Source organism: Peromyscus californicus, unplaced genomic scaffold (genome assembly GCF_007827085.1).
Source record: "Peromyscus californicus insignis strain IS unplaced genomic scaffold, ASM782708v3 Scaffold_11__1_contigs__length_118956290, whole genome shotgun sequence".
NCBI lineage: Eukaryota > Metazoa > Chordata > Mammalia > Rodentia > Cricetidae > Peromyscus > Peromyscus californicus.
Genome location: NW_026294402.1, coordinates 99,780,242 through 99,807,521, shown reverse-complemented (window position 1 = coordinate 99,807,521; position 27,280 = coordinate 99,780,242). Strand labels below are relative to the sequence as shown.

At 43.2% G+C, this 27,280-nt stretch overlaps 2 protein-coding genes across 6 annotated transcripts in view; one reads left to right on the top strand and one right to left on the bottom strand.

Annotated features, from left to right (window-relative positions):
• Nucleotides 1–27,280, top strand: part of Nek11 (NIMA related kinase 11) — a 243,740-nt gene that overhangs the window by 154,897 nt on the left and 61,563 nt on the right. For all 5 annotated transcript variants that reach the window (XR_008214157.1, XM_052718940.1, XM_052718925.1 and 2 more), the window contains one exon: nucleotides 16,842–16,902. Coding sequence is in view for 4 of the 5 variants with exons in the window: in XM_052718940.1 (XP_052574900.1) it covers nucleotides 16,842–16,902 (61 nt within the window). In the remaining variant the exon portion in view is untranslated. The remainder of the gene's footprint in view (nucleotides 1–16,841; nucleotides 16,903–27,280) is intronic.
• Mrpl3 (mitochondrial ribosomal protein L3) overlaps nucleotides 26,274–27,280 on the bottom strand; it is a 134,721-nt gene continuing 133,714 nt past the window's right edge. Inside the window, exon 10 of the mRNA XM_052718979.1 lies at nucleotides 26,274–26,510. Within this exon, the coding sequence (XP_052574939.1) occupies nucleotides 26,475–26,510 (36 nt within the window). The 3' untranslated portion in view covers nucleotides 26,274–26,474. The remainder of the gene's footprint in view (nucleotides 26,511–27,280) is intronic.

Genomic DNA, 27,280 nt, shown 5'->3' with positions numbered 1-27,280 from the left:
CAGTTTAACGAAGGCTCTCACTGAAGCTTCCCTTAAAAGGTTCCTCAGGCCCCTGGTGTTCTCTTTCTGAAATAAGGGGTGGCAGAGGCTTGCTTTTCCAAGCTAATATAGAAGTTCTCCAGACTTTGGGGGTTTGACATTCTCCCAGCACACAGTGACAGTAGAAAAAGCAGATGTGCTGTTGTGCTTAGATGCAGGGTGGTAGAGCCTGAGGTTCCTCTGAGGACACTGGGGTCAAGCCATCCTGAGGGCTGCTATCACAAGCTCCTGCTGTAGGGAGAGCCAGTGGTTTAATCAGCTGGTGCTTATTACAGTGGTTACAGCTCACGTTCCCGGGATTTCCCTTTTATGGTCAGTACTTTATATTCTGGGCTAGTGCAGGTCTTCTGGGAGAGATGGTAGGGCAAGGTAAGAAATGCAAGGGTAATCCCTGTGGAGTAGGTGGGAAGATCCTCAGGTTATGGGACACCGCTGAGGAAAGAAGAAATAAAAGAGGGAAGGAAGGTAGGAGGGAGGAAGAGAGGGAGGGAGAGAAAGAAGCATGGGTTGACTGTACAGTTTTGGAAAAGCCTTGGCCAGGCAGGTAGGCCATACAGGACAAGGGCTGCTATTGGCAGGGTTGCAAGAGTCTTGTGTTGGGCAGGAATGGCCTGGCTCTAGCACCCCCTCTGAGCCCTCATTGGCTGGAAGCTCCTCGTTAGAGTTCCATGTCCTTTGACCCCTTTGGTGAATCCCAGTCTTTCTGTGACCAGGGTGTAAGTAAGCGTACCACACTCACAGGTGAATTATTTCATTCTTAGGACTCGTTTCTTACGAGGAAACTGAGGCTTGATGGGTGACAGCTAAATGTCCTATTGCGGGTAGGCCACCGTTTCCACAGGCTGCCCTCTGCACGGCTGTGGTCATCCCTATCCCACCACTCGGGTAGAGGGAACAGGGGAAGGGCAACCAAGACCCGCTTTACTATATAGACTTACTGAGCTATATACAAGGCAGCCTTCTGCCAATTCTAGAGGAAATGCAGAATTGTGAAAAGTAAATAAGCCCCAACTCTCTCCTGCTAAGGGATGCAAGATTATTTACTAGTGTGCTTTTATAATAGAAGATGCTAGAACTTTTGAGCCTCAACAGGGACACTGCTTTACTGTCTGTTTTAAAAACATTCCAATAATGACCTAATTTAGTAAACCGCATACATAGGAGGCAACACTTTTTGTCCTGCGTTGACCTTAGAAGTCACTGTCATTTCGAAGTGGCCTTTCCCAAGATTGCAGGTAGTTGAGCTATTTCTTCCCTAGTAACTGCACCAGTGTGCCACAGGCTGTTTAGCAGCCATACCCACCAAGATGTAATGTACACTTCCAGCAGGCGTGCCGCTCCTGCAGGGTGACTAGCCTCTGTAGCCTCAGTGAGTGCTGTTCAGAGGAGTGACTTTGATGCCCCAGTTTCCACTCCTGCCCTGTTCTAGCCTCCATGCCATGGTTCTTCTCCTTTCTCATCCCTTGTTCCTCATCCATCACGAAGTACACCTCACCGCTGGCCACTCCGGGATCCCCAGACCTCACTGTGAGAGACTGCTCCTTAGAGCTGGGGGGATTACTGGAGAAGTTAGTGAATGGGAAGGGAAGGAGATGCTTAGGACCTGAAGACAGCACCAAAATGCATGAGAATGGATAGCGGTGTGATGACTTCAAACCTTTTGGGATTTGGGAAGCCTTTCGCTTTTTGTTCCAATAACCTCCCTTAAGTTGCTGGCCTGCCTTCCTGAGACTATTGGGCACATGTTGGGTAAAGACACTAAGCCATTTAAAGAGCAGGCAGAGGGACTGACTTGGAGGACCTTCCACACCGCTGAACCTCCAGGAATGGGGTGCAGCAGGAGAGTCAGGTCTCAGCAGCTCCTAGAAAACCTGTCACTCTGCCTTGGGTAGATGTGATGCCATCAGTCCCTCAGCCCCACTTTGTTGTTCCTCCTCACCTTTTACTTTTCCAAACTGCAATCCAAAATGTCTCATGGGTTCTGTGCCTATATATTGTGAATGTCTTTGAAACTCTACAGCAACCCATAAGCCATGACTTGCAGGGATCCAGCGCGTTAATAGGGGACACCTGCACCTAGAGAGCTTTAATAATGCAAAGTAAATAGGCCTGAATGTGGACACAGTGACAGCCACATGTCAGCATTTCTGAATTCAGAGGAGGTATTTAGTGTTGTGGGAACCAGGAGCATTGGTTTGCAGTTTGAGTTTCGAAGATGTGGCTCTGTATACCTGTCACTACGTACATTAGGGCAGAAGGCAACCTCAGCAGTGAGCTAGGAGCTGTGATCTCAGCCTCCCAATTCCATGGCAGCCCCACAAAAGTGCCAACAGCTCTGTCCTCTCGCTCTGGGTAGCAGCATCCTCTGCCTTCTCATGAGTTATGAATATGTTTGAGCAAGGGCCTGGCTGCTGGTGAGACCCAACCAAGGTGCAAAAGGCACATCTGAGTGTGCAGAAAGAGGAAGCCACCATGTCATTTAGGTTTCTGTGACTTGGGGCTATTGTGGCTATGGTTTGTAGAATGGTAGACAATTGCTTAGTAATCCAACTGACCAACAGAAAAGAAAATCTGTGGGTTATTAATAGTGCATCCATCTACATATCACACAGTCAGTGGCATCAGTACAGAATAATGGTAGAGAGCCATCAGACACAGCTCCACCCTGTGTGCATTTCAGTCACATGCGTTTGAATCCTGTCTGTGATGCTGTGTGCCTCAATAGTTCTTCCAGTCATCTTTTCTGTCCTCCTAGGAGCCTGGACTCCTGCACTTTGTCATACAGCGAAAAATAGAAGTCAGAGTCCTAGGGCCTCTCAGACATCCTGAAATCAGCGTGTTTGAAAGTTAGCTCCTCGTCCCATCTGTAGCTCCTCCTGAGTTAAACTTCACTCACCTTCCACTCACGTTCACATCCAGCACATCAGCAAAATCTATTGGCTTTTCTTTCGTGGCACACCATGTGATCACAGCTTAGTATTTCTACCCTTGTAACTTAAGCCACCGGAAAATCAGCTAGAGAGTTTCTTCACAAGAGCTTACAGCTGGTCTGTCTGTCTCTGTCTCTGTCTCTGTCTCTGTCTCTCTCTCTCTCTCTCTCCTTGCATCTCACTCAAAGTCTGTACACAGGCCCTCCTTCACCTCCTCCACCCTCATCACCATCACCTCACTGAGGTCCCCCACTTCTTCTCCCTGAGTCCCCGTCACTATGACAATTCAATCACATGAAGCATGAATCTATTTAGTCTTAACAATAAAAACCCAGAGTCAGATATTGAGGGTGAAAGCTGAAAGATCAGAGAAGCAGAGTAGCAGAGTAGCAGCCACTAGAAACATATTACCTCTATGAGTCCTCAGACCAAATGGGGGTGAGATCCTGTTTCTACCCACCTTATAATCCTGTCTCCACCTCCTGATTGTGCTGGGATTAAAGGCATGCAGGACCACTGCCCAGCTGTTTCTCTTTTAGACTAGTTCAATCTCCTGTAGCCCAGGATGGGCTTGAACTCCTGATCTTCCTGCTTCCTCCTCCCAAGTGCCACCCCTGCCTGGCCTCTGTGGTTAACTAGTGGCTGGCTCCGCCCTCTGATCTCCAGACAAGCTTTATTTGTCATAACACAAACAAAATATCACACAACAATCCCACTTGCCTCCTTCTTGTTTCTGGAGAACAGCAGACATGGTCTGTCTTTAGAAGCCTGGGATGTCCTTCCCACAAGATGCGCAAGTGACATTATGCCTATCTGTCTTTGGGTCTTTGCTATGTGTCATCATACTGCAGAGGACTTTGCTACATTAAATAAAATACCCCTCCTAGCATTCACTCTTCTACCTTCCTGCTTTATTCTTCTCTGCAGTCTTTTCAACATCCGAGTTATTACTATTTGCTAGTTCCTTTACTCAAGGTCTGTGTCCATACTAGAAGGAAATAGAAGGTAAGCATTACACTCACAGCACCTTTTTAATAATATTTTGCCACAGAGTAAATTCATAGTAGATATTGGGGAATATATGCATGAATGAGCAAATAAATGAATGAATACCTGCAGGGTAGAATCTAGTTGTGCAGGCAGCCAGGAAGGCAACACATAAACACATAAATAAGTGAAACAAAGGAGCGTAACTTGTAGGGAAAATGGTGTTGAGTGTTGTGCAGAGGGCTGCTAAGAGGAGTCAAGGAGAACTCTCAGGAGATGGAAATGTACCTGCCCCGTGAAATGAGGAAAGGGAATGGGTACGTATACCAGAGAGAGCAACCCCTAGATCAGAAGTCACAGGTGATCAGGAGGCTGTAGCTGTACCACGAGGGGCTCCTGAACTCTGGAACAGAGTGGATTTTAAGTGAGAGGCTAATTCAGTGAATAGTAGCTGAGCCTGAGTGTACCTTAGGGTTAGAGCATGTGCCTAGTGTGAGCAAGACCCTGTGTTTGAGTCCCACCACTACAAGAAGGGGGCCATGGTGGGTAAAAAAAAAGGGGGGAAGGGAAGGGGGAAAGGAGAGGCAGGGAGGAGGAGAGAGAGAAATCTGTGGTGACAGAAATCGTGACAGTGATGCAGGGGTAGCTGAAAGGACGCCAAGAGGACTGTGTGGGGTGAGAGCATCTTCACTTGGGTTGATTGGTGTCTGTGCAGGCACACCATTCTTAAGAAGTCATTATTGCACACTTGAGATCGGTGTGCCTTCATCTCTGCTGAGCTTATCTCACCGAAGGCAGTGCTGAGGTGGGTCCAAAATGGCCTTGGCTTAGTAGGAAAGAGGATATGGCTTAGCTTTCCCAGATGGGTGGTATGGACTCTGAGAAGACAGTAGCAGGTAAAAGAAACTGGTTCCTCACACCCTACATACCCACTGACATCAAGGACCAGTGAGTATGACAGCATGCTCCAAAGATGGAGCCATCATGGAGGGTATATCTGTTTTATGCATAGATCTACAGAGCTGAGCTTGCTTGGGGTTGTTCAACAGATGGAGAACATGGTGCCATGCCTGGTGTCGTACAGCAAAGGCATCTACACATCCCTTTGAGCAGCTTTCAGCCACTGGAATATATAAGACCCTTCTGTAACTGGGAAGCCGCGCGCGCGTGTGTGTGTGTGTGTGTGTGTGTGTGTGTGTCTGTGTGTCTGTGTGTGTGTGTGTGTGTGTCTGTGTGTGTGTCTGTGTGTGTGCATAAGTGTGTGTGTGTGTTTGTGTGTACAGCTACAAGCTATCAGCCTCCTCTGGATTGATATGCCTTTGGGAGTTGCCATAGCCCACCAGCCATGAGTATAGAGGATGCTGCATGTAGACAGATGGTTGCATTTTCACTGCCTCCAGGTAAAGGATCAGTGAGCACAATAACCCTCAAGGAGGCTCTTAAGAGCATCTAAAGATAGATAGACAACCTCCAAGGGACTATTGGAGTCTGCCCAAGAAACCCTCATCCTAAACTAAGTTCTTAAGGCAGCTAGGTTCTGTTTATTCATTCACTCAAATAATCCCCCTTTTGTTGTTGTTTGTTTTTGCTCTTTTATGGGGGGCCCACCACCCAGCTCCCAAATAACTTCACACACAGAGGCTTATTATTACTTATGAATGCCTGGCCTTACCTTGGCTTAGTTTCTAGCCAGCTTTTCTTAACTTACATTATCCTGTCTACCTTTTGCCTCTGGGCTTTTCTCATTCTCTTACTTCTGTAAATCTTACTCCTACTCTGTGACTTGATGTGTAGCTGGGTGGCTGGACCCTGGAGTCCTCCTCCTTCTCTGGCTCTTAGCTCTCTTCTTCTAGGTTTCTCCTTCTATATATTCTCTCTGCCTGCCAGCCCTGCCTATCCTTTCTCCTGCCTTGCTATTAGCCGTTCATATCTTTATTAGACCATCAGGTGTTTTAGACAGGCACAGTAACACAGCTTCACAGAGTTAAACAAAAGTAACATACCTTAAAATAATATTCCCCAACACCCTTTAGTTGGCCCAAGATACAATGTTGTACATAGTTATCGTTTTACAGAAAGCAATGCCTAGATCTCTCTCTTCTTCACCCATATATTCAGCTTCAGCAAGCAATTGATTGTTTTTATTTACGTAATTTTAAAATAAAGCTTCTTCCCTTAGTTTATCATTTCTGACCCTTAAGTTTCAAACTTCTCAATGTTCCTCTTAGCCACATGCACTTTATCCAGCCTCCAGGTGAGCTTTCCTTTCATTCCAGAGGAGGAATTTCTTTAGGGAAGATAGAAAAGGGGCAGCAGAACATCCTCGGCTCACACCCACCTTCCTTTGTTGCCTCTGCATCTTCATCCACATTAGGCGTGAACAGACAAACCTTTGGGTCCGAGGTTCTCCTACAGTGGAGTCATACTGCTTTGTTCTGTGCGAGGTGTGGCAAAGCCTCTTTCCTTCACTAGTTCACCTTTTCCACTGAGGTTCATTGTAGCTTGAATGGATCAAGCATGAATGGAGTCTCTTGGGTAAACAACAGCTTGGGAAGCAGACTGCCTTGGAATGACATTTCTTCAGTTGCCCTTATCCATCCCACCAGTTTGAGCAGAAATCTGGGCTGGGTTCTCTTCTAGATGTTGCAGTGATGATTATATACTCAGCAGTCATTTTTGAGCCTTTTAGCAAAGACATAGTCTAGTCCACATAAAGCCTATGGGCTTTATAAATGCTACTATATCTGAGTCTTCCCTCAACCTATTTTACAGGTAGGGGAATGGAGGCTTGATACATTAAGTAATTTGCTCAAAACATGAGATTGAAAATGGCAAAGTGGGATTTAAACTCGAGCAGGCTGGCTTCAAAGTCCATGTCCTCTCTAGTCTTGATGCTATTTGTCTGAATCCCAACTTTGTGCCAATGCTCACCTTTTTCTTGTACTTTGGAGGAAACCCAATTTATTCTATGCAGTCTAGCTCTCATATTCCACCTCCCAGGGGTTGGTTTATGAACAATATCCAGTTCGAGCCAGAAAATGACAGGATGTGGTTTCTTGAGAAAGAAGGGGCTGTGGGAATGCTTGAAAGATAATGTAAAAATGTCTACTCAAGGTTAGTGCATGTATTGCTGGTTACACAAAGCTGGAAGTGTCCATTATGACCTAGAAACTAAATAAAGCCACATATTCTAGAAGGAATATTGATACAGCAATATTATTCCATGATTGTTAGATCATCATTTCAAGACAGCATCCTGTGTGGTGGTATTGTGTTCCCCAAAATGTTGTACACCCTAATAAACTTACCTGGGGTCAGAGACAGAATAGCCACTAGATACAAAGGCTAGAAAATGGTGGCACTCACAACTTTAATCCTAGCACTCCAGAGGTAGAAATCCCTCTGGATCTCTGTGAGTTCAAGGCCACATTGGAAACGGCCAGGCATGGTGACACACACCTTTAATCCCAGAAAGCGAGCCTTTAATCCCAGGGAGTGGTGTTAGAAAGCAGAAAGGTATATAAGGCGTGAGGACCAGAAACTAGAAGCATTTGGCTGGTTAAGCTTTCAGGCTTCTAGCAGCACAGTTCAGCTGAGAGCCATTCGGATATGAGGACACAGAGGCTTCCAGTCTGAGGAAACAAGATCAGTTGAGAAGTTGGCCAGGTGAGGATAGCTGTGTCTTGTTCTGTCTCTCTGATCTTCCAGTGTTCACCTCAATAACTGGCCTCAGGTTTGATTTTTTAATAAGAACTTTTAAGATTCATGCTACAATCCTGTCCATGTTCAACTGTAAATTTGACTAAAACAATAGTTGAAATATGTACAAATGGCCATATTTGGGGCTTACCTCTAAGTAATGGGCTTATCCCTGTACCCTCAGCCCTTTGGAGGTCTGTCTGATAGACAGCCTGGGCTACAGAGTGAGACCCTGCTTCAAACAAGAAAGCCAAAAATGAACAGAACAAAAGATGGAATGTATGATGTCGGGTAGCTCTCGGGACATACTGCATTAGGTTTGGTGGCTGCATTTTAATTCCCGTGTGTGCTTTTTGGCATCTGCATGTGAATATTCTTAGGAATCTGACCCATTATGTCTGTTGGAGGGTTATATTCCAACAGTAATGCTCATAGAAAAATATCCCTGGGTTAGAAACTGCTTTTTTGCATCAGCGAGACTGCCCTATTGAAGAGGAGTTTGTGCTCTTCAGAAATCTGAGGAGTTCTCTAGTTGTATCAATAATAAGCTGACGAGGAAAACGATTGAAATGCTTGGTGTTACATGTTTTAAAAATCCTCCAAAAAGAGCTTTTAAAGAATTAGCAAAGCACTGATTCAAAGCCAGTGTTCAGTCTGAACTTTTCCTTTCCAGTGTGTACAGGTTTCACAATACCACAGTGACTGACCCAGAAAACTTCAAGGGAAATGTGGTCGGTTTTATTGAATTTTATCATCTTTTAATTTGCCACATGCCTGTAACACCACATTTTACAAAACCAGGTTTTTCAAATATTTCTTCAATAGCAGCAGGAACAAGGGCAGGCTTTGCTATCATTTAAAATATATTATTTTTTTGAGGTCACAAATTCTTTTTTTTAATTTAATTTAATTTTATTTTACAATACAATTCAGTTCTACATATCAGCCACGGATTCCTTTGTTCTCCCCCCTCCCGCCCCCTCCCCTTCCCCCCAACCTACCCCCTATTCCCACCTCCTCCAGGGCAAAGACTCCCCCGAAGACTGAGATCAACCTGGTAGACTCAGTCCAGGCAGGTCCAGTCCCCTCCTCCCAGGCCGAGCCAAGCGACCCTGTATAAGCCCCAGGTTTCAAACAGCTAACTCATGCAATGAGCACAGGACCCGGTCCCACTGCCTGGATGCCTCCCAAACAGATCAAGCCAATCAACTATCTCACCCATTCAGAGGGCCTGATCCAGCTGGGGGCCCCTCAGCCATTGGTTCATAGTTCATGTGTTTCCATTTGTTTGGCTATTTGTCTCTGTGCTTTATCCAACCTTGGTCTTAACAATTCTCGCTCATATAAACCCTCCTCTTTCTCGCTAATTGGACTCCCGGAGCTCCACCCAGGGCCTAGCCATGGATCTCTGCATCCAGTTCCCTCAGTCATTGGATGGGGTTTCTAGCACGACAGTTAGGGTGTTTGGCCATCCCATCACCAGAGTAGGTCAGTTCGGGCTGTCTCTCGACCATTGCCAGCAGTCTATTGTGGGGGTATCTTTGTGGATTTCTGTGGGCCTCTCTAGCACTTTGCTTCTTCCTAGTCCCATGGGGTCCTCCTTTACCATGGTCTCCTATTCCTTGTTCTCCCTCTCTGTTGTTGATCCAGCTGGGATCTCCTGCTCCCCCAAGCTCTCTTTCCCTCGACCCTCGCCCTTCATTACCCCCACTCATGTCCAGATTGTTCATGTAGCTCTCATCCATTTCTCCGTCATTGAGTGATCCCCGTGTCTTTCTTGGGGTCCTGTTTTCCAGGTAGCCTCCCTGGTGATGTGAGTAGCAGTCCAGTCATCCTTGTTCCACATCTAGTATCCTCCTATGAGTGAGTACATACCATGTTTGTCTTTCTGAGTCTGGGTTACCTCACTCAGGATGATTTTTTCTAGATCCATCCATTTGCCTGAAAACCTCATGATGTCATTGTTTTTCTCTGCTGAGTAGTATTCCATTGTGTATATGTACCACATTTTATTTATCCATTCTTCAGTTGAAGGGCATCTAGGTTGTTTCCAGGTTCTGGCTATTACAAACAATGCTGATATGAACATAGCTGAGCAAGTGCTCTTGTGGTATGATTGGGCATTCCAATATATATATATATATATATATATATATATATATATATATATATATATATAAAATAAATTATTTATATATTGTATAATATTATAAATTTACATTAGTATAATATATAGTATTATATAGTACATTATGTTAATATTCAGGGTGCCAATGTACATCATATGATTATAAGTTCCCTACCATATATAAATACTCTCTCTCTATATGTGTGTGTATGTGTATGTTTTAATATGTATATATGAATATATGTGTTCATGCATGCACACATGTGTACTTGCATATTTGTGTATACGAGTGCAGATGCACTTGGACCACAGTGCCAATATGGAGGTCAGAGGTAACCTTGGGGTTTGGTCCTTCTCTCCAACCTCTTTTGAGACAGGATCTCTCTTTTTGTTGTGTGCTGCTGTGCATGGAAGGCTGGCTGGCCTGCAAGCTTTCAGGGACTCTCTTGTCTCTGCCTCCCATCTCACTGTTGAAGTACTGGGATTACAGACGCACACTCCTGTGTCCAGCCCCAGGATTACAGACACACACTCCTGTGTCCAGCCCCGGGATTACAGACACACACTCCTGTGTCCAGCCCTGGGTTTACAGACACACACTCCTGTGTCCAGCCCTGGGGTTACAGACACACCCTCCTGTGTCCAGCCCTGGGTTTACAGACACACACTCCTGTGTCCAGCCCTGGGTTTGCAGACACACACTCCTGTGTCCAGTCCTGGGTTTACAGACATACACTCCTGTGTCCAGCCCTGGGGTTGCAGACACACCCTCCTGTGTCCAGCCCTGTGTCCAGCCATGGGATTATAGACACACACTCCTGTGTCCAGCCCTGGGATCATAGACACACACTCCTGTGTCCTGTGTCCAGCCTTACATCGATTCTGGGAGTTTGAAATCAGGTTCTCACACTGTGTGACTAACTCTTTACCTAGTTGGCCATCTCCCCAACCCCAAGCACATGCATGCACATGTGCCACTCCACACACACACTGTATTTTAAAAGTAAAGCTTAGCAAATAGAATCTTGTTCTTGTAGACACAAGAGATGGTGAAATGCCTAAGTCTTGATCATTAAAAAACATTTTTTAGGATCCATATTAGATTCCTTATGAATATAACTTTGAATTGTTAAATACACTGAAATTATATTTAATGAAGAAGAAAAGAAATATTCGAATGTTAATTTTATGTGTCAACTTGACTGAACTGCAGGGTGCCCAGATAGTTGGTCAAATATTAGTGTGGGTGTTTCTAAAGAGGTATTTTGGATGAGATTAACAGTTAATTGAGCAGTCTGAATAATCCTGTTGCCCTCTCTAGTTATGAGTGGACCTTAAACAATTAGCTAAAAGCTTAAATAGAACAAAGGCAGACTTTTCTTGAATAGTAAAGAATATATTTTGCCTTTAAATTAGAATTTTTTCTGCCTTTATACTCAAACTACACAATAGTGTCTCTAATTTTGCAGACTCATCTTACAGACCTCGGGACTCACCACAATCACATAAAATTTTCTCTCTGTCTCTCTCCCCCATTCTCGATAATACAGCCCAGTAGCTTGTGCAACTCATAGAAATCTGTCTACTGATTTCAACTGGGAATTCTACAAGGTACAAGCTAAGCTCTGTTAATATATTTGTCCATGAGAGAATTTCTCAGTGTTCCCAGGACTCCACATGGTAGTCTAGGTTCCTAGGCAGTTACATTTGGAAGTGTTGAGTAAATTTGATCTTCCTTTTCCAAAAGTAGTCTTCACTGTTACTATAACCCACTGTAGCCATGGAAGTTCTGGAAATGTAGGCTTGAAGAGCATATACAGTCATTTAAAAAGGAGTCACTTTTGCCATTTCCTGAGCATTAGAAAATCTGTCTTCCAAGCACTTGGCCCATGTGATTAAAGGCTAGTGGCAGTAGCCTTTGTCATCTACTGAGATGCAGTTGTCCCAGGCCACTTAAATCCACCAAAAGTCAATAAATTGTGAAGCAGTAATGACATGTAAACATCTTTGTCAACAGCTAGTCTCCACATTGCATAAGCCTAACAGATGTTTTCTGTGGCCATGTCTCTGCCTGTGTGCCCACAGGGCACAGAACAACAGGAAACACCTGCAGGAAGCCTTGGCATGCACTTCATGTACTTCTCCCAGAACCAGTTATGTTCAAATAAGTGATAATTTCTAGAATCTTAGGAATGAGCTGTTTGCCCTTCCCTAATTTTTATTTATTATAAAAATGTAGGTACTGATTTTGTGAATTGTCTATTTTTCAAAATAGAGGAAGTTTGACTTAACTATAAAAATTACACTTGGAAGGACTTTCCTTTTTCTATTGAATAGAGTCCTTAAAATTTGAGATAAAGATCCTGAAGTGTAGCTCTTCACAGTTGATGTCTCATGGCGGGGATGGGGAAGGACTCAGTTTTCTTTAAGGGGATGGCCAATGGGAGTCTGACCGTGCTCCATTGAGTGCATGGGCAACACAAACTGGACTTGGCATATTTTTCTTTTGGGGGGGGCACAAGAGTGGGAGGATAGACCTGGGAAGAATGGGAAGCAAATGTGATCAGGGTGCATTGTATGAAATTCCCAAATAAAAAGTATTATGTTGGGGGAAAACAAGTACACTTGGAATCTATTGCAAGCCTTTACTTGAGGGAGACTAGGCAATGTCAGCCCCCTCCTTCTAAGGTCCCAATGACAAACCAAAGTTCAGTTCCACCACAGCTAGCTACTCCCAGGGAGCCATAAGTGTATTGGGCTTACTTACAGAGCATGGGTGAGGGGTCATTTGGGGCAGGCGCATGGGTGTCCCTAAAGCACCCACACTCTCAGGTCAGCACCTAGCATAGATGATGACTTCCTCATGAATGCATAAATGGAGTCCCTTCCCCTCCCTTCATCATCCCCAGCCTATGTACTCTGTCCCCACCTCAAGACCCCAAAGCTACTTTCAATTAGGACAGAATTGCATACAGCTGGTTAGGAGAAGTGGTTTATATGTTTAATTTTTGTCAAGTTCACACAAAATAGAGTCATTTGGAAAGAGAAGAACTTTATTGAGGGAGTGCCTTCACCAGATTGCCTATAGTCAAGTCTATGGGACAATTATTATAATTACTGTTACTATTATTATTATTATTAATGTTGGAAGACCCAGCCCACTGTGGGCAGTGATGCCCCTAGGCAAGTGGTCCAGGGTGTATAATAAAGCTGGCTGAGCAGGCCACAGGGAACAAGCCAATAAGCAAAGTTCTTCAGTAGTTCTGCTTCAGTTGCTGCCTCCAGGTTCCTACCCTAGCTTCAGTGGTGGGCTATGAATGGTAAACTGATCAAACCCTTTCCCCCCTAAGTTGCTTTTGGTCATGGTGTTTATAACAGCAACAGAAACCTGAATGGGATGGTTAGATCACTCCAGTGAAGATTCCCTGACCCTCCTCACCCCTGTGAGGGAAGGTCAACAGTAAAGAAATCCAGCTGTGATGAGCTTTTGCAAGCAGGCACAGACAGACTCCTGAAGAGGGTGGCTGTTTGGCTTGGAAGATGCTGCTGTATTTTTACTGATCCTCAAATTATTTGAGATTTGGCCAGCAGGGGGAAAACAACTAAATATGTCAAAATATAGATAGGTAGATCGATTGAGTGAATGATTAGTTGGTTAATTTATTAATAGACCTCAACCGGGACAGATTTTGTCCCATATGGAGGAAGTTTACAGTGTCTCATGCTATTTTAGGTCTTTACAATGCAGGTTAGGGAGGGAGGTATTATAACAAAATCCTACTGACTTTTTTGGTTTGAGGCCACAGGTGCTGCTGAACATTATACAGTATATTAGAATTATCTGGTCCCAAATATCAGTAGCACTAAGCTTGAGGAATGTCTTTGTGAATACATAGATGGGGGAGTGATAAAGTACCCATAAGAAAATATTGGCATTGGGACGAAGGATACATGGGTATTTTCATGGAGACTTTGAAACTCTTCAGATTTCTATAAAATCTGAAGTACAATCAATGGCTGCTGAGATGAGGAAATCAGTCTTCTTCAGGGATGGGCTCCTTGATAGGTTATTTAATCCCAAGTGATAAGTCCTAAACACATGCACATAAGAGCCACATTGAATGGGTTCATTGCATTGCTATCCAGCACCAGTAGATAGTGCTTTGAGTGGCGGGGAGCCCTGGTATCTATCTGGAGATAGATGTCTACCCCCGGGGTTGATGCCATCCCCTCCTTGTGCATCGCAGAATCGGGAAGAGAAGTGCACCAATGTGCACTTGGTAGTTTTCATGAGCCAGGGGGTGTGATAAGTTTTAGGGATTTAAAAATGTAAAGCACTTGGTCATTTAACCTCAGTTGTTTAGCATGTCAATGATTCTTTTCTATGTAAAATAGCAATACCAAAAATTAGTGGATTAAAGCATTGGTGTATTATTTCTCAAAATGTATGTGTGTGTGTGTGTGTGTGTGTGTGTGTGTGTGTGTGTGTGTGTGTGTGTGTATGTGCTTGTGGAGGCCAGATGTTGACATTGAGTGTCTTCCTCGAACTTTCCACCTCATTTTTTTTTAGACAGAATCTCTCCCTGAACTTGGAGCTCACCAGTTCAGCTAGATGAGATGGATGGATGGCAGCCCAGGCATCTTCTCATTTCTGCCTCCACAGCACTGAGATTACAGGTGCACATTGCTGCACCTGCCTTTTCTATGCTGGGACTCCAAATTCAGGTCCCCATATTTATATTGCAAGCACTTTACCACGGTGATATCTCTCCAGATTGACTTTGTGGGTCTTCTGTGCTCATTGAATAGTTCTACTCCATGTGCTGTTCAGACACCCACATTGTTGCTGCCAGCTGGGAGCTTAACTGGTCCAAGATAGTATGACTCACAATTCTTGCTGTTGGCTGGGGCCATTGTTTCCTCCCATGACTTCTCATGCTCTGGAGCCTCTGGCCATGAGATCCTCCAACAGGAGGGCATGGTTGCTGCCTTCCTATGGCGTATGGTTTCTCAAGGTCCAGTCCTAAGTCATCCATTGCCACTTCTGTCATGTGCTGTGGGGAGAAGCAAGCTCCAGGGCCAATTCAGATCCAGAGGCAGGGGAAGAGACCCCACCTGTCGGTGTGAGGAACGGTGTGGGAACACAGGGATGGAAGGGGCTGTTGCAGCGGTGTTTGTAAAAATGGCCTATTTAGTCACAAGAACAGAGTTTTGAGCTGGGAGGCTTCTTGACTGTTAGTTGACTCAGGCTGTGGTCTGCATATTTGGATCTCCCTCAGATTTAATCACCAAGGAGATGGTTTTAGGTATTAGCCTTAGGGGTTGATTATGTCCTGAGGTTCTGCCCTCATAAATAGATTATGGCCTTATAAAGTAAACCCAAGGAAAGTTCTATCCCTTCATGTGAATACACAAGGTGTTATCTGTGAACCAGAAAATAGGAGCACTCTAGCAACCAAATCCATCAGTGCCACAATCTTGAATTTCCTGGCCTACACACACACACACACACACACACACACACACACACACACACACACACACACCACATCAGTCCAAATGGACCACAAAAACCCCCATTCCCACAGGTCTGGAGAGATTGCTCAGTGGTTAAGAGCACTGGCTGTTCTTCTGGAGGACCCAGGTCCAGCCCCCACACGATGGCTACAACAATGTGTGACTCCAGTCTTGGGATCCACTGCCCTCAGGCACCAGGCACACATGTGCAGGCAAAACACTCATATATATTTAAAACAAATAAACTAATCACTGGGAAGTCTAGCCCCTGGCTGGGGCCAGTACACCTGGTAGAGGAACCAGGCTTAGAACCCCAACTCCCCTGGTTGGTATCAGCAGCAGCATATGCAAATAGTGCCCCCTATAGCAGAGGATACCTCCCTGGAGAGTCTATGACTCAAGGTTGTCCCCCAAGGGTACAGAAGGAAGGATCTGCTTGGCCTTCTTTGATTTCTGTGCCTGAAACCTACCTCCCTATTCCCGGGCCAGTGAGCAAGGATCTTTGGTATTTGACCTCACTGACTGGCACTAACCAGGCAAGCCCTCCTCATCACTGCCTTTTCTATACATTCTGAGCATGAGATGATGCTGAGTTTTACAACATGCATGAAAAGTAGCTGCCTGCACTCCAGAGAACGTTAGAAGATGAAATCCTGCATGCTTATGGAATGTGTTAGAGTAGCCCACCACACTTTTGTGGCTTTTCCTAGGATCTACAACAGTTGCTGCAAAGGGAAATGTTTGCTTGACTTGAAATGGAGCAGGTGATCCATACATGATTAATTCCCCTCAATGTAGCCATAAACCTGAAAATAATTAAGAGGTTCCATTTTCCCAGATTGTTAGATGCTATTTTGGATTATCTGCAGCCTGCTGGGTGGAGAACACATATTTATTTTGCATCAAAGACAATATTTGTTATCTAGTATAGTTCTGAAATCTCCCCAACCCTCGTGGGAGATAGCTGGCTTTCCTTGAGGACTGAGGTAAATGAGGAGGATAATTATTTGATGTATGACTCCTTGAAGGTCACAGATTTTCAAAGATGTAGAAAAAAAAATCCCTTGATTCCTGCTGTACTATTGATCAATAAAATCTTGGTTTTTATTATTATAGCATTTAATGTATTTGAAGATTTAAATAATATTTGAGTAGTATGGAGAATTTGGAAAGCACAAAACAAAAGATGAAATCAGAGCCCTCATGTACTTGCATTTTGGTTGAAACCACTTGTAAGGTTTGGGGATAAGCTCAGTGTGCGGCACTTGCCTCACACCCCCAAAACCAAACACACTAAGGCCCACTGCTAACAGTGTTACCATCCATTCTTCCCATCAGAAAGAACAAGCAGGTAATCTACAGACTAGTGTCCGTACATTTACACAGATACAAAGGCATAGGTGTATATATAGACACTAATGGCTTTCTTTAAAAAATAAAGCCACCTTGTAAAATAACTTTGCAAATGATTCTATGTATGTGCTGTGTCTAAATGTAGTGTAACATGTTTCTGTCATTAAACATTCTTCTTGCATTGACAGGACAGTGATATTGAAGCCCTGGTTGGGTGTTTGGAAAACGTCCTGGGTTGTACCTCTCAAGGTAAGCCAGCTTCTTCAGATTCCAAACTGTAGTGATCTTTCTGCTTCTACTAGCATAGCCAAGGAGTGGAATGCTGTGGAGGAACCTCACAGATATTCTGATCACTTTCTGCATTTTACAGAGGAGGAGGCTGAGGCCAATAGAGACCATAACAGCTAGGACACTCGAGGAAGAACCCTTTATTATTATTACAAGTGACTTCCAGTCTCCAAGGATGAAGTCAATGACATTTGGTAGTCCTTTATGATCAAAATGGTAGTCTGGCAGTGCATAATAGGTTTAGAGTCCCTGGAAAAGGAATCTCCCTGTCCAACTGAACCCACCAAAGCAGATTACACTCAGTGAAGCTGAAAGGCCTGTCACTCTGAAGGTCAGTCAGTTATTGGAAGAGATTTGGTCTGAAAAACAAAGCTGAAATGTCTTTAGCGTTGTCAGTCTCGATAAATAGGATTGCTGTGCTTCAATGATAAAACCCTATTTTTTTTTTGCTTCTTCTATTTTTTTTAATTCAAAAAGCCCAGCTGTGATAACTTTCAGCATTCAACAATAGATTTTTCACAAAGAGTTCTTTAAGATCCTAGATGAAAACCAATGAGGTTTTTTTCTTTCAAATTTTGAGTTAGTGTTTTAGGGATTTTAATTATAAAAACAAAAGCAGTATCTTCAAAGGAGATGGCAAATACAGCGATCAACGATGACATTTTTCTGTAGGGGAACAGTCACCACTATGGGTTAGGAGCTTTCTGCATAATCTATAGCCTTTTTCTGGCGTTAGCTACATCTCCAGGCACAAAGCCATAGTTACAAACAGCTCTCTGACTTTTATTTCCTGGCCACCCTGTGATCTGATTTCCTGCACATCAGCAATGCCTGTTAAGGGCACCTCACTCCTGGGAACTGTCTAGAGGACCAGGGAGGCTGCCCTTGGCCAAATCATTTTTCCTCTGTATTTCAGTTAGATAAAACCTTCAAAGCAGATTTCTCAGGCAGGTTTTGGCAAAGGGGTGTGCACTGAGCAGCGTGGCTCAGAAGCTACATTTCTCCTGTGTTTTTCCAGAAACTCATACTGTGTCTGGTGAAAAAGAGGCCCCTAGCAAGCATTTTCAGTTATTTTAGGAGCAATTAGATGCAAACCTTGTTAGTTTACCAGCTGCAACCAAAATAGTTCCACTCTTACCTGTTTTACAAATTGGCTTTTCTACCTAAAATTGTGTCTTGAAAAAGACAGACCCCTCTACAAAAACGCAACCTGGATTGTGTAGGTGATGTCTAATTTCACTTCTAGGCTATATAATTTTATAGAAACAAGCATGGGGAGTGGGTAAGAAAAACACACATTGATCTCTGCCTGGAGCCCCACTAAGATGACACATGTCAAGAGATAAAGCTGACATAAACCTACAGGAAAAAAAGAGTAGAAGAAAGGTACTGGTAAATTTGAGAAGTTAGAAAGTAAATGGATGAATGGTGACTGATTTAGAAAGCAAGGAACTCTGAAAGTTAAGCTCCTAAGATGTGAGTGGGAGGGAGGGGGATACCTTTAGTGTGGAGAAGCAAGCCAGCTGGTCCCAAAGAACCCCAGGAAGACTCAGGATTTAGCCTCAGTTACTCTGAGAGCAAGATTGGTTGACAGTATGAATAAAGAATAATAAGACTCCAGGTCCTCTTCCCCCCATTAAAACTGCCAGGAACGCCTTCCCACAGTAAGACACAAATGCCCCCACTAGATTTTATGGGGGCCATTAAGTGACAGTGGCTCTGAATTTAGGGACACAAAAGGCATGCGTTATTTACCCACATCACAGATGTGATGAAAACAGAAGGAAGCTCAATGTCGATTAATAAAAACCTCAAACGCCGCTTCACTTACCTACTCCTTCCAAATGCTGGCAGAGCACCATGGATCCATTCCAAGGACATCACTCAGAGCACTTACTGGACGAAGGTTCTTGTGAATGTGGATATGCTCTCAACAAAATGGCAAAAAGCAGACCTGCCAGTTGATAATACCAAATTTACAGAAAGAGCTTAACATGGCTTGTGATGTTTAACACTTAGATTTGAACACATAGTCAGATGGAATATGTATGTGTTCCCTATATCCCACATATATAATGTTCTTCATATCTAACAAACAGGAGAAAAGTCAAGACAAAAGCACACAAAATCCTCAGGAAACATAATGTAAGGAAGAAAGGAAAATTATCCTATCACTAAATTCTTAAACGATGTTAGAGAATCCTATAGAAACAAACAAAAAAGGAATAGCCATAAAATAATAAAAAGCTATTAAAATTGTAATTCAAGAGCAGGAAGGAAAATTCACTAGAATTAGGAATAATTTCCAGAATGAAATAAGCAATAAGAAAAAATCAATCAAAGTGATTTAGAATCTAATTAAAGAAATTTCAGGAAGAACAGAGAAGAACAAATTGATAGGTCTAGAGAGAATAAGACAGATCATGTATAAAACATCAGGAAAAATAATGGTTTTTCATTTTTTCAATAATACCAGAGGCTGGAAGATAATTTGAGCCTAGAATTTTTTATCTTCTCAACCACTAATCAAGTATAGATCTTTAAAAAAATCTATCCAAACCACCACCATCAACCTCATTCCATCATGAGAGAGGAATCGAGCCACTTCCACACAACAACTTCAAAACACGTCTCAAAAATATCTATGTCTCATGACTTTTTAAAGAAGTTTCTAGAAATCATGCTATATGAAAATATAGCAGTTGATTGAGAAAGAGTGAGTCAGGAGCTACAGGTGATGGGGGGGGTCAACACAAAAGAGCGCAGGACTTCAGGGGGTGATAGCAAAGGAAGGTCTCTAGACGGCAACCGAGCTACAGACCTGGAGAGCAAGGTATTCAACTGGCCTGGGCCAGAGAACTTCAAGGTGGAATGGGCATGTGCGAAAGAGATGTGGAACTAATGATAACCCACTGAGATGGATTAGAGTTCCTTTGGAGTTTAGGGATGGATTAGAGAGAAGTAGCCAGAAAACAAAGTAATGTGAAAACACCAAGACAATTATTAACTCCTGGAAAAACAAAACAAACAAACAAAAAACTTAGAAAGGAAATATAACCTACAAACATTGTATGTATGACATTTATTTGGTCATAATGATTTAAAATTTTGATTATTTAAAATTTGTGGTATAACTTTATTGGCAAGGTAGAGGAAAGAGAGAGAAAAAAGGAAGGGAGGAGAGAGAGAATGGAACAGGGAGAGAGAGATGGACAAAGGAAAAACAAAATTCAAATTCCCCAATGAAGAGTAGAAGGTTCATAGATCGTATAAAACAGGAAGCTAAAATAAACATGTGATGTAGAAAAAAGAGCAAACAATAAAACACAAAGATGTTGAATATAGTTGATTTGGGGGAGTGGAACTCACAGGTTAGTTAGGAAAATTTTTTTCTTCAAATTGTTAATTTTGACTTTAAAAGTACTATGTACATGAATTCATATAAGTTAACTTAAATTTTTAAATCATTTTATGCATATGAATGCTTGGCCTGCCTATATGTCTGTGTACCATGTGTGTGCTGGTGCCCACCAAGGCCAGAAAAGGTGTCAGATCACCCAGAACTAGAGTTAGGGATGGTGTGAGCAGCCATGTGGGTGCTATGAATGAAACCCTGGTCCTCTGCAAGAGCAGCCAGTGCTCTAAACCATGGAGCCATCTCTCTAGCCTCATGTTGCTTTTTAAAATGAACATAGGAATAAACATGAGCTTGCAGGTATTCCTTCAATACACTGATTGCATTTCCTTTGGATATACACCCAGAAGTGAAATAGCTGGATCGTAACCATTTTTAGTTTTTGGAGGTACTTGCATACTATTCCCCATAACAGCTATAGTAATTTACGTAAGTATGTACAATTAAAATCATCATCAATGCATTGGAAAGTAGAGACCAATTCTGTTTCTTTCCTCTAGTGAACCTGCTCTTAAGCCTGGAATAAGACATTTGGACACCTTGATTACTAAGATTATAGTAAACTTAAATGTTTGTTTGTTTGAGACAGGATCTCTCTATGTAGCCCTGGTTGTCCTGGAACTTGCTATGTAGACCAGGCAAGCCTCAAACTCACAGAGATCATCTAAACTTTTGGTTTAAATTAGATTGTCAGGGAAAAGTTACATACAGTCCAAAGTTCTAATAGCCCATCTCCAAGTTCTCTAATTGCAAGGCTGATTAAGGTCATCAAAGCTGGATGTTCCTGCATTAGAGTGCCCGAGCATCTGCAGAAAGTAGTTATAAGGCATTTCTGAGTTTGCCACAAACAAACTGCTAAACTGCTTGCTGCCTAAAATTACTTCTCATGACTGGTAACTTCCTGTGTGTTTGCTTATGGTGTGTCTCTGCTGTTGTGATAAAACAACCTGGGGAGGAAAGGGTTTATTTGGCTCACCCATCCTGATCACAGTCCACCACTGAGGGAAGCCAGTCAGGAACTCAAGCAAGAATAGGCAGGAACCATGGATAAAAGCTATTTATTGGCTAGATTCCACATTCATGGTCATCTACCTTTCTCTTTTTTTAATAAAAAGGTAATTAAAATGAAATTACATAATTTTCCTTCTTCCCTTCCTCCCTTCAATGGCTATATACCCACCCCTGCTCTCCCTCAAATTCATGGTCACTTTTTCTTCGTTAGTTATATATAAGTATAACCATGTAAATATATAAATACAATCTGTTGAGTCTGATTAGTGTTGCTTGTATGTATGTTTTAAGTCAGACCACTTGGTATTGGGTAACCAATTAAGGGGGTGCAGTGAAAATAAGCCCCTTTCGTGTTATCATGTCTATTGATATTGTCGTTGTTCAGGTCTTGTTTAGGCAGGTATATTGTTCAGGTATCATAGATGTAGCTTCCCTGTCATGTTATAAGACATTCTAGACTTTCTAGCCCTCTGGTCTTATAGTCTTTCCTCCAGGACCACCTGCCCCAGGTGGCACTGCCCAGAGTGAGCTGGACCCTCCCACGTCAATCAACAATCAAGAAAATGCCACACAAACATGCCTACAAGCCAATCTGACACAGGCATGTTCTCAATTGGGTTTCCTTTTTCCCAGGTGTGTCACACTGACAATGGAGATTATCCATCACAGTGGTTGTGTATGAGGTATATGAACACACATGTGTGTGAGGTCAGAGGAGGATGTCAGGTGCCTTGCACTGTCAACCTTTGCCCTATTTCTTTGAGCCAGGGTCTCTCGTTAAATCTCCATCTGGGCTGGCAACCAGCAAACCCCCAACAATTCTCCTGTCTCTTACCCCAAGACCTGTGCATTTCAGATCCTCATGCTTACACAATAAGCACTCTATGCACTGAGAAATATCTCTATCCCACACCTAGAAACTAACAACACCTGAGTCTGTTCAGTGGATGTTACTCATAAGGGAGGGAGCTTTGATTTATAGCTATAGGCATTAAGATGATGGAATCATGTGCTTCAGAAATAACCAGTTCATGGAGGGAACTCACAGAACGATCCTCATTATATATAAGAAACTGACTACTTTCAGGACTTTGGGCACTTCTCTGTCATTAAAGAAACAATGAAAGTAATCTCTTCTTTAGTCTTGTAGGGGTAAGAACCCAAGATTGCTCGGACCATTGATATTTGTTTTACTCTGACTACTAACTACAGCTAATTGTCTATAATAATAGAGCACATTAGTCATTATGGCTACTAATACATATCAGGATGTCACTGGAGTCCAAGAGATAATTCAAATTTAGATGTATGAGAATATTAACTTTGTCACAAAACAAAACAAAATAAAAAACCATGAAAGTTCTGTGAATTGAAATAGTTCTTCTCATATACAGCATCAGCCCATGCATCTTGGAAGTACCCAGGTGTCCACTGAGTGTGTTAGGACATTAAGCATCTTTCACAAACCCCTTAGGAGTGTCTCTTGGTCATCTACAAGAAAGAACAACAGAGATGTCCTCTGAGGGTTACTTACTGGGCAAGTTGTCCCTGTACAGCCCTGGAAGTCTGGAAGGTGATACTTTGATCCCACTCCAGATCCTACTTTTTCTGTGACTCAGAGCAGAGTTAACAGATTTTCCCTGTCTGCATCACTGGTGACTGGCTTGGTAAGGGAGTCAACATTTGTGTAGGTTCCAGAGATCCTGAATGAGAAGGCACCCCCTCTGACTCCAAGTTCAATAGGCTACTCTCTGTTACAGCATCAAGGGCAGATAAAATTGGTGATCCCCACACTGGAGCATGTATTAGAATCATTTTGAGGACTTCAAACATGGGTCTGGTGTATAGCCATGGACCCACTTTTCTAACATCTCCTCATGTCATGTACACAAGTCTTCCCTGGAACCTGCATTGAATTTCTCCTTCATCCATAAAACCATACACCAGGGAGGTCTAGCAGGTTCAAGGATTGTATCATGCACTAGATTTGGGGCAATTTGGAACAGTACAAACCTTGTAACAATACCAGAGAACACCTAGTAGGTCCTTCTTCTTACATGGAACACCAGTAAGTATCCAGAGAGCACCCAGCCGGTCCTCACATGGAACACCAGTGTTTCTTCAGACATGGAGGACAAATTATTACCCTAAATGAAAGTACCCAAACGACCCAGATTGTCCTCAGTTTTTTCCACAGGGAAAGGGAAACAAGTCTCATCTGTGACCTGGAGACTGAATGATTCTAGGTGGGATTAGGAAAGAGGAAGAGGAACAGAAAGAGCAGAAAATGAGGCACAGCCCAAATATAAGCAGTAACCGTTTTCCCGAGTGCAATTACTTTAAAAGAATAAAACTTCTTCACTTGGAATGTGTGTGCTGCAAATGCTTGTGAACTTTGTCACAATAACTGCGATGCTGCAGAGTAATGGAAGAAGCACGGTCCCTATCTAGATGGCTCAGGGACGGGACAGGCAGCCTGTGTCACGATCAGAGAACAGTCTTTTTGTTCTCTTGCCAGAGTCATCAAGCCTGTGATTATAATGGGAAATCCAGGTACATAATTTTAATTCTTTTAAAAATGTATTTCTTGCTATCGTATGGGTAGGCACATGCCACGGAGCACATGTGGGGGGCCAAGGGTAATTTGTGGACAGTTTTTTCCCCTCCACCTTTACTTGAGTTCTGTGGATCAAACTCGGGTCTCCAGGCTTGTGTGGCAGTAAGTGCCTTCATCCTTTGACCCATCTTGCTGAACTGGTTTAATTTATTCCCTAAAGAAATAGTGTCATCTTTCTCTAAGCCACAGTTGGGGAATAACATGAAACCAAAAATGTCAAATATTTGCTGCAGTAAGGGCTTTTGTTGTTGCCAAGAGAGAACTTAAAAATACCAAAGAATTTAGGTAGGAAGACTGGGAGACACCTTGTAGTGTTTTATGGCAGCTTGTGCTCTTCTGGCTTCTGCAGAAACCAAGGACGATGTGATGCTAGGTAGTTTCTTGTGTACCTTCCATGCTGCTGACTGTAGAGGGAGCAGGTGCTTCATGCAGTAATAGCAGATTGACACAATGAAGTAAGTGTCCATGCTGGGTTCTCACTCACCCAGAGGAGCACAGCAGTGGCAGGGGCATGCCCAGCATGGAGTGCCTGTCAGCAGAACCAAAGCCATGGCCCCGGGGTCTGCCCAGCTAAGTGCTCAGCTGAGACTGGATGTCCACACCATTCAGCTTAGGAGAGGAGTTGGAATGCAGATTGCCTGGCATCCATCTCAGCCCCGGGGATGGTCCAGTGATGCCTCTGGGTCATTTGACTGTGGCAGTTACCCTTGTGAGTCAGCAGGTTAACCTGGCCATTTGATCTGTGCTGGCTCTCAAGGGAGATTAGTAAGCTCTTCTTTCTAGTAGTTATGAGTCACCAGACCAATTGCTTTGTTCTTGAGACCACTTGTGGTTCAGTCAGCAAAACAAATGTATCCAGTTATTTAAAAGTACTATGCATTAGGGTCCTTCAGAGGAATGGAAAAAATAGAAAATGCACATACATACTAATAAACAGACAGACAGGCATATGTATATATATATATATACACATACATACATATGTGCATACATACACACATACATATGTATATATACATGCATGTGTACATACATACACATATATGCATACATACAAACATACATACATGGGTTTATTGGATTGGTTTACATGATTAGAGGCTGGATAGCTGAACAATGACTATCTACTGAGAACTGAATAGTTTCTCAGTCAAGAAACAAGAAGCCTCAGAATAAGGGAGGTAGGGTGATGACCTAGCACCAGTCTGAAGTGAAGGCTGCAAGCCGCTGGACAGTTGTTGGTGCAAATCTGTATGGAAAGGCAGACGATGGCACTGGAGTCTGTATTGTGAGAGCAGCAGCAATAGACACCCTTATTCAGGAAGAGTAGAATGTGTATGTGCTGGCTGAGACCCATCTCCGTTCATTCCGCCCAGGTTCCCAGCATGTTGGAGGGTGCTGCTCACACTCAGGGATGGCTTACTCCTTCCCTGGATGTCCTTGTTCTCTCACTTATCCATCCTTTCTGGAAACGCCATGCCGGACACACCTAGAAGTGTGCTTTCTGATCCTCTTCCTTCTCTCAATTCAGTCACGTTGACTATCGAGATTTCACCATCACAGTGTTGAACTGTTTAGTGCGAAAACTTAGAAATCTGCAGAAAGCTACACTCAACTAAAAATCACTTGATTTTGAAGCATGTTTGGACTCGTTGTTGGCACAGAATCTTTCTAGGGTGCATATGGGAGCATCAGATGTGCCTGATGTTCGTGTTTTCAGGGAGCTTCGAGATGGGTAGATATGTTGCCATATCCAGACAGGACACAGTGAACACACCATGAGAGGGTAATGGGAAGTGCCAGTGTGCTTCTCACAGTGCCGAGAGCATCAGACCCATTAGACAGCTATTCCACGCCCTCCCCTGAGAGGTTCTGACCCAGTAGGAGCCCAGGAGACTGTGTTATTATTAACTAGTCTTGGCGATGCTAGTCCAGGGACCACACTTCAGGAACAACCAGGACTCAAAACCAGGGACAGACATGCTGTCACTGCTAGCTAAGACCTTCAAAAACACTTAGGTTGGATACATTTTGGTAAATTGAACAAAGTTTTGATAAAAGTGCCTCACCTTCAAATTTTGATATTCACAACCTAGAAATATATTTTTCTTTCTGCATATACATTATACTAACTTGGAAGAATTAAATATTTTGACCTAGGAAACCTTTATTTAAAAACTTAAATATATCTCAGAGTCATGTGTAAAAACAAACACATACAAGTACACTTACCACAGAGTTACATATAATAGCAGAGAACTGGGGTCACAACAAATGCTTAGCAACTGTGGCTAATACACCTTCAAAAAAGCTCTGTGCAGAGTGATGTTGTAGCTACATACTCATTGCTAAGGAAGGTGTCACAAAAACAATGATGTGTGCAAGGCCATATTTGATGCAAGCACACACGCACACACATGCACATGTGTGCCCTAGAAATATGAAGTGTTCATTTCTTCTCTGAACTTCTCTGTGTTTTCCAACTTGTCTTCAGTGAACATGGACGACTTGAGTGATTCTTTTCATCTGAAAGAGAGGGGGATAATGGCATGATTTGTGTATTAGTCTTCAAGCTAATCCAAGCCAATGTTCCAGAAAAGCAGGGTTTGTTTTCAAAGCTAAGTGTCTCCACACTGACAGAATAGAATACTGAACTCACACAGTAGCTGTTGTCTGAGGAAGAAGTTACAGTCTGGCTTTCTCATCTCTCTCTGACTGGTACCCACACTCGATTACAAGACATTAATCTAAAGCCAGGAATTTTCTCTCCTCTTTTTATTGATACAGGCTAGTCTTAGAAGTCACTTCTATACATTTAAGAGGAAAGGAGATTTTTCCAGAGCCCTAGCTAGTGCTGTTTTCTTTTCAATCTTCTATAAGATTCAGTTGAAAGTTTATAGCGAGAAACATCTATGTAAAAACTAGACGGTTTCTGCATTTTCTGTCTTCTGGTATTTACCATCGCCCCTGTGAGATGACAGGCGAGTTTACTTTTCCAAGCTGACCTATTTTCCCCCAACAACTTGGTGTTGGTATAGACACTGGGGTGCTATTTGTTTTTGAGAAGGTGCCTGGTGGCTGGTGCCCTAGGGATGAGAGAAGCGGCGTAAATTTTTCTTTAGCCGTTACCAACCGTAGTACACACACATGGACACAAAGAGAGACTTCTGTTTAGTTTGTATCATAATCCTAACAGGTAGCTTTATGTGCATAGATGAGGAAACGGAGTCACAGAGTCAGGATTCAACCCGCAGCCCTCTGGCCCCGTTCACACACTCGTCTGTTGTGTCCCGGGT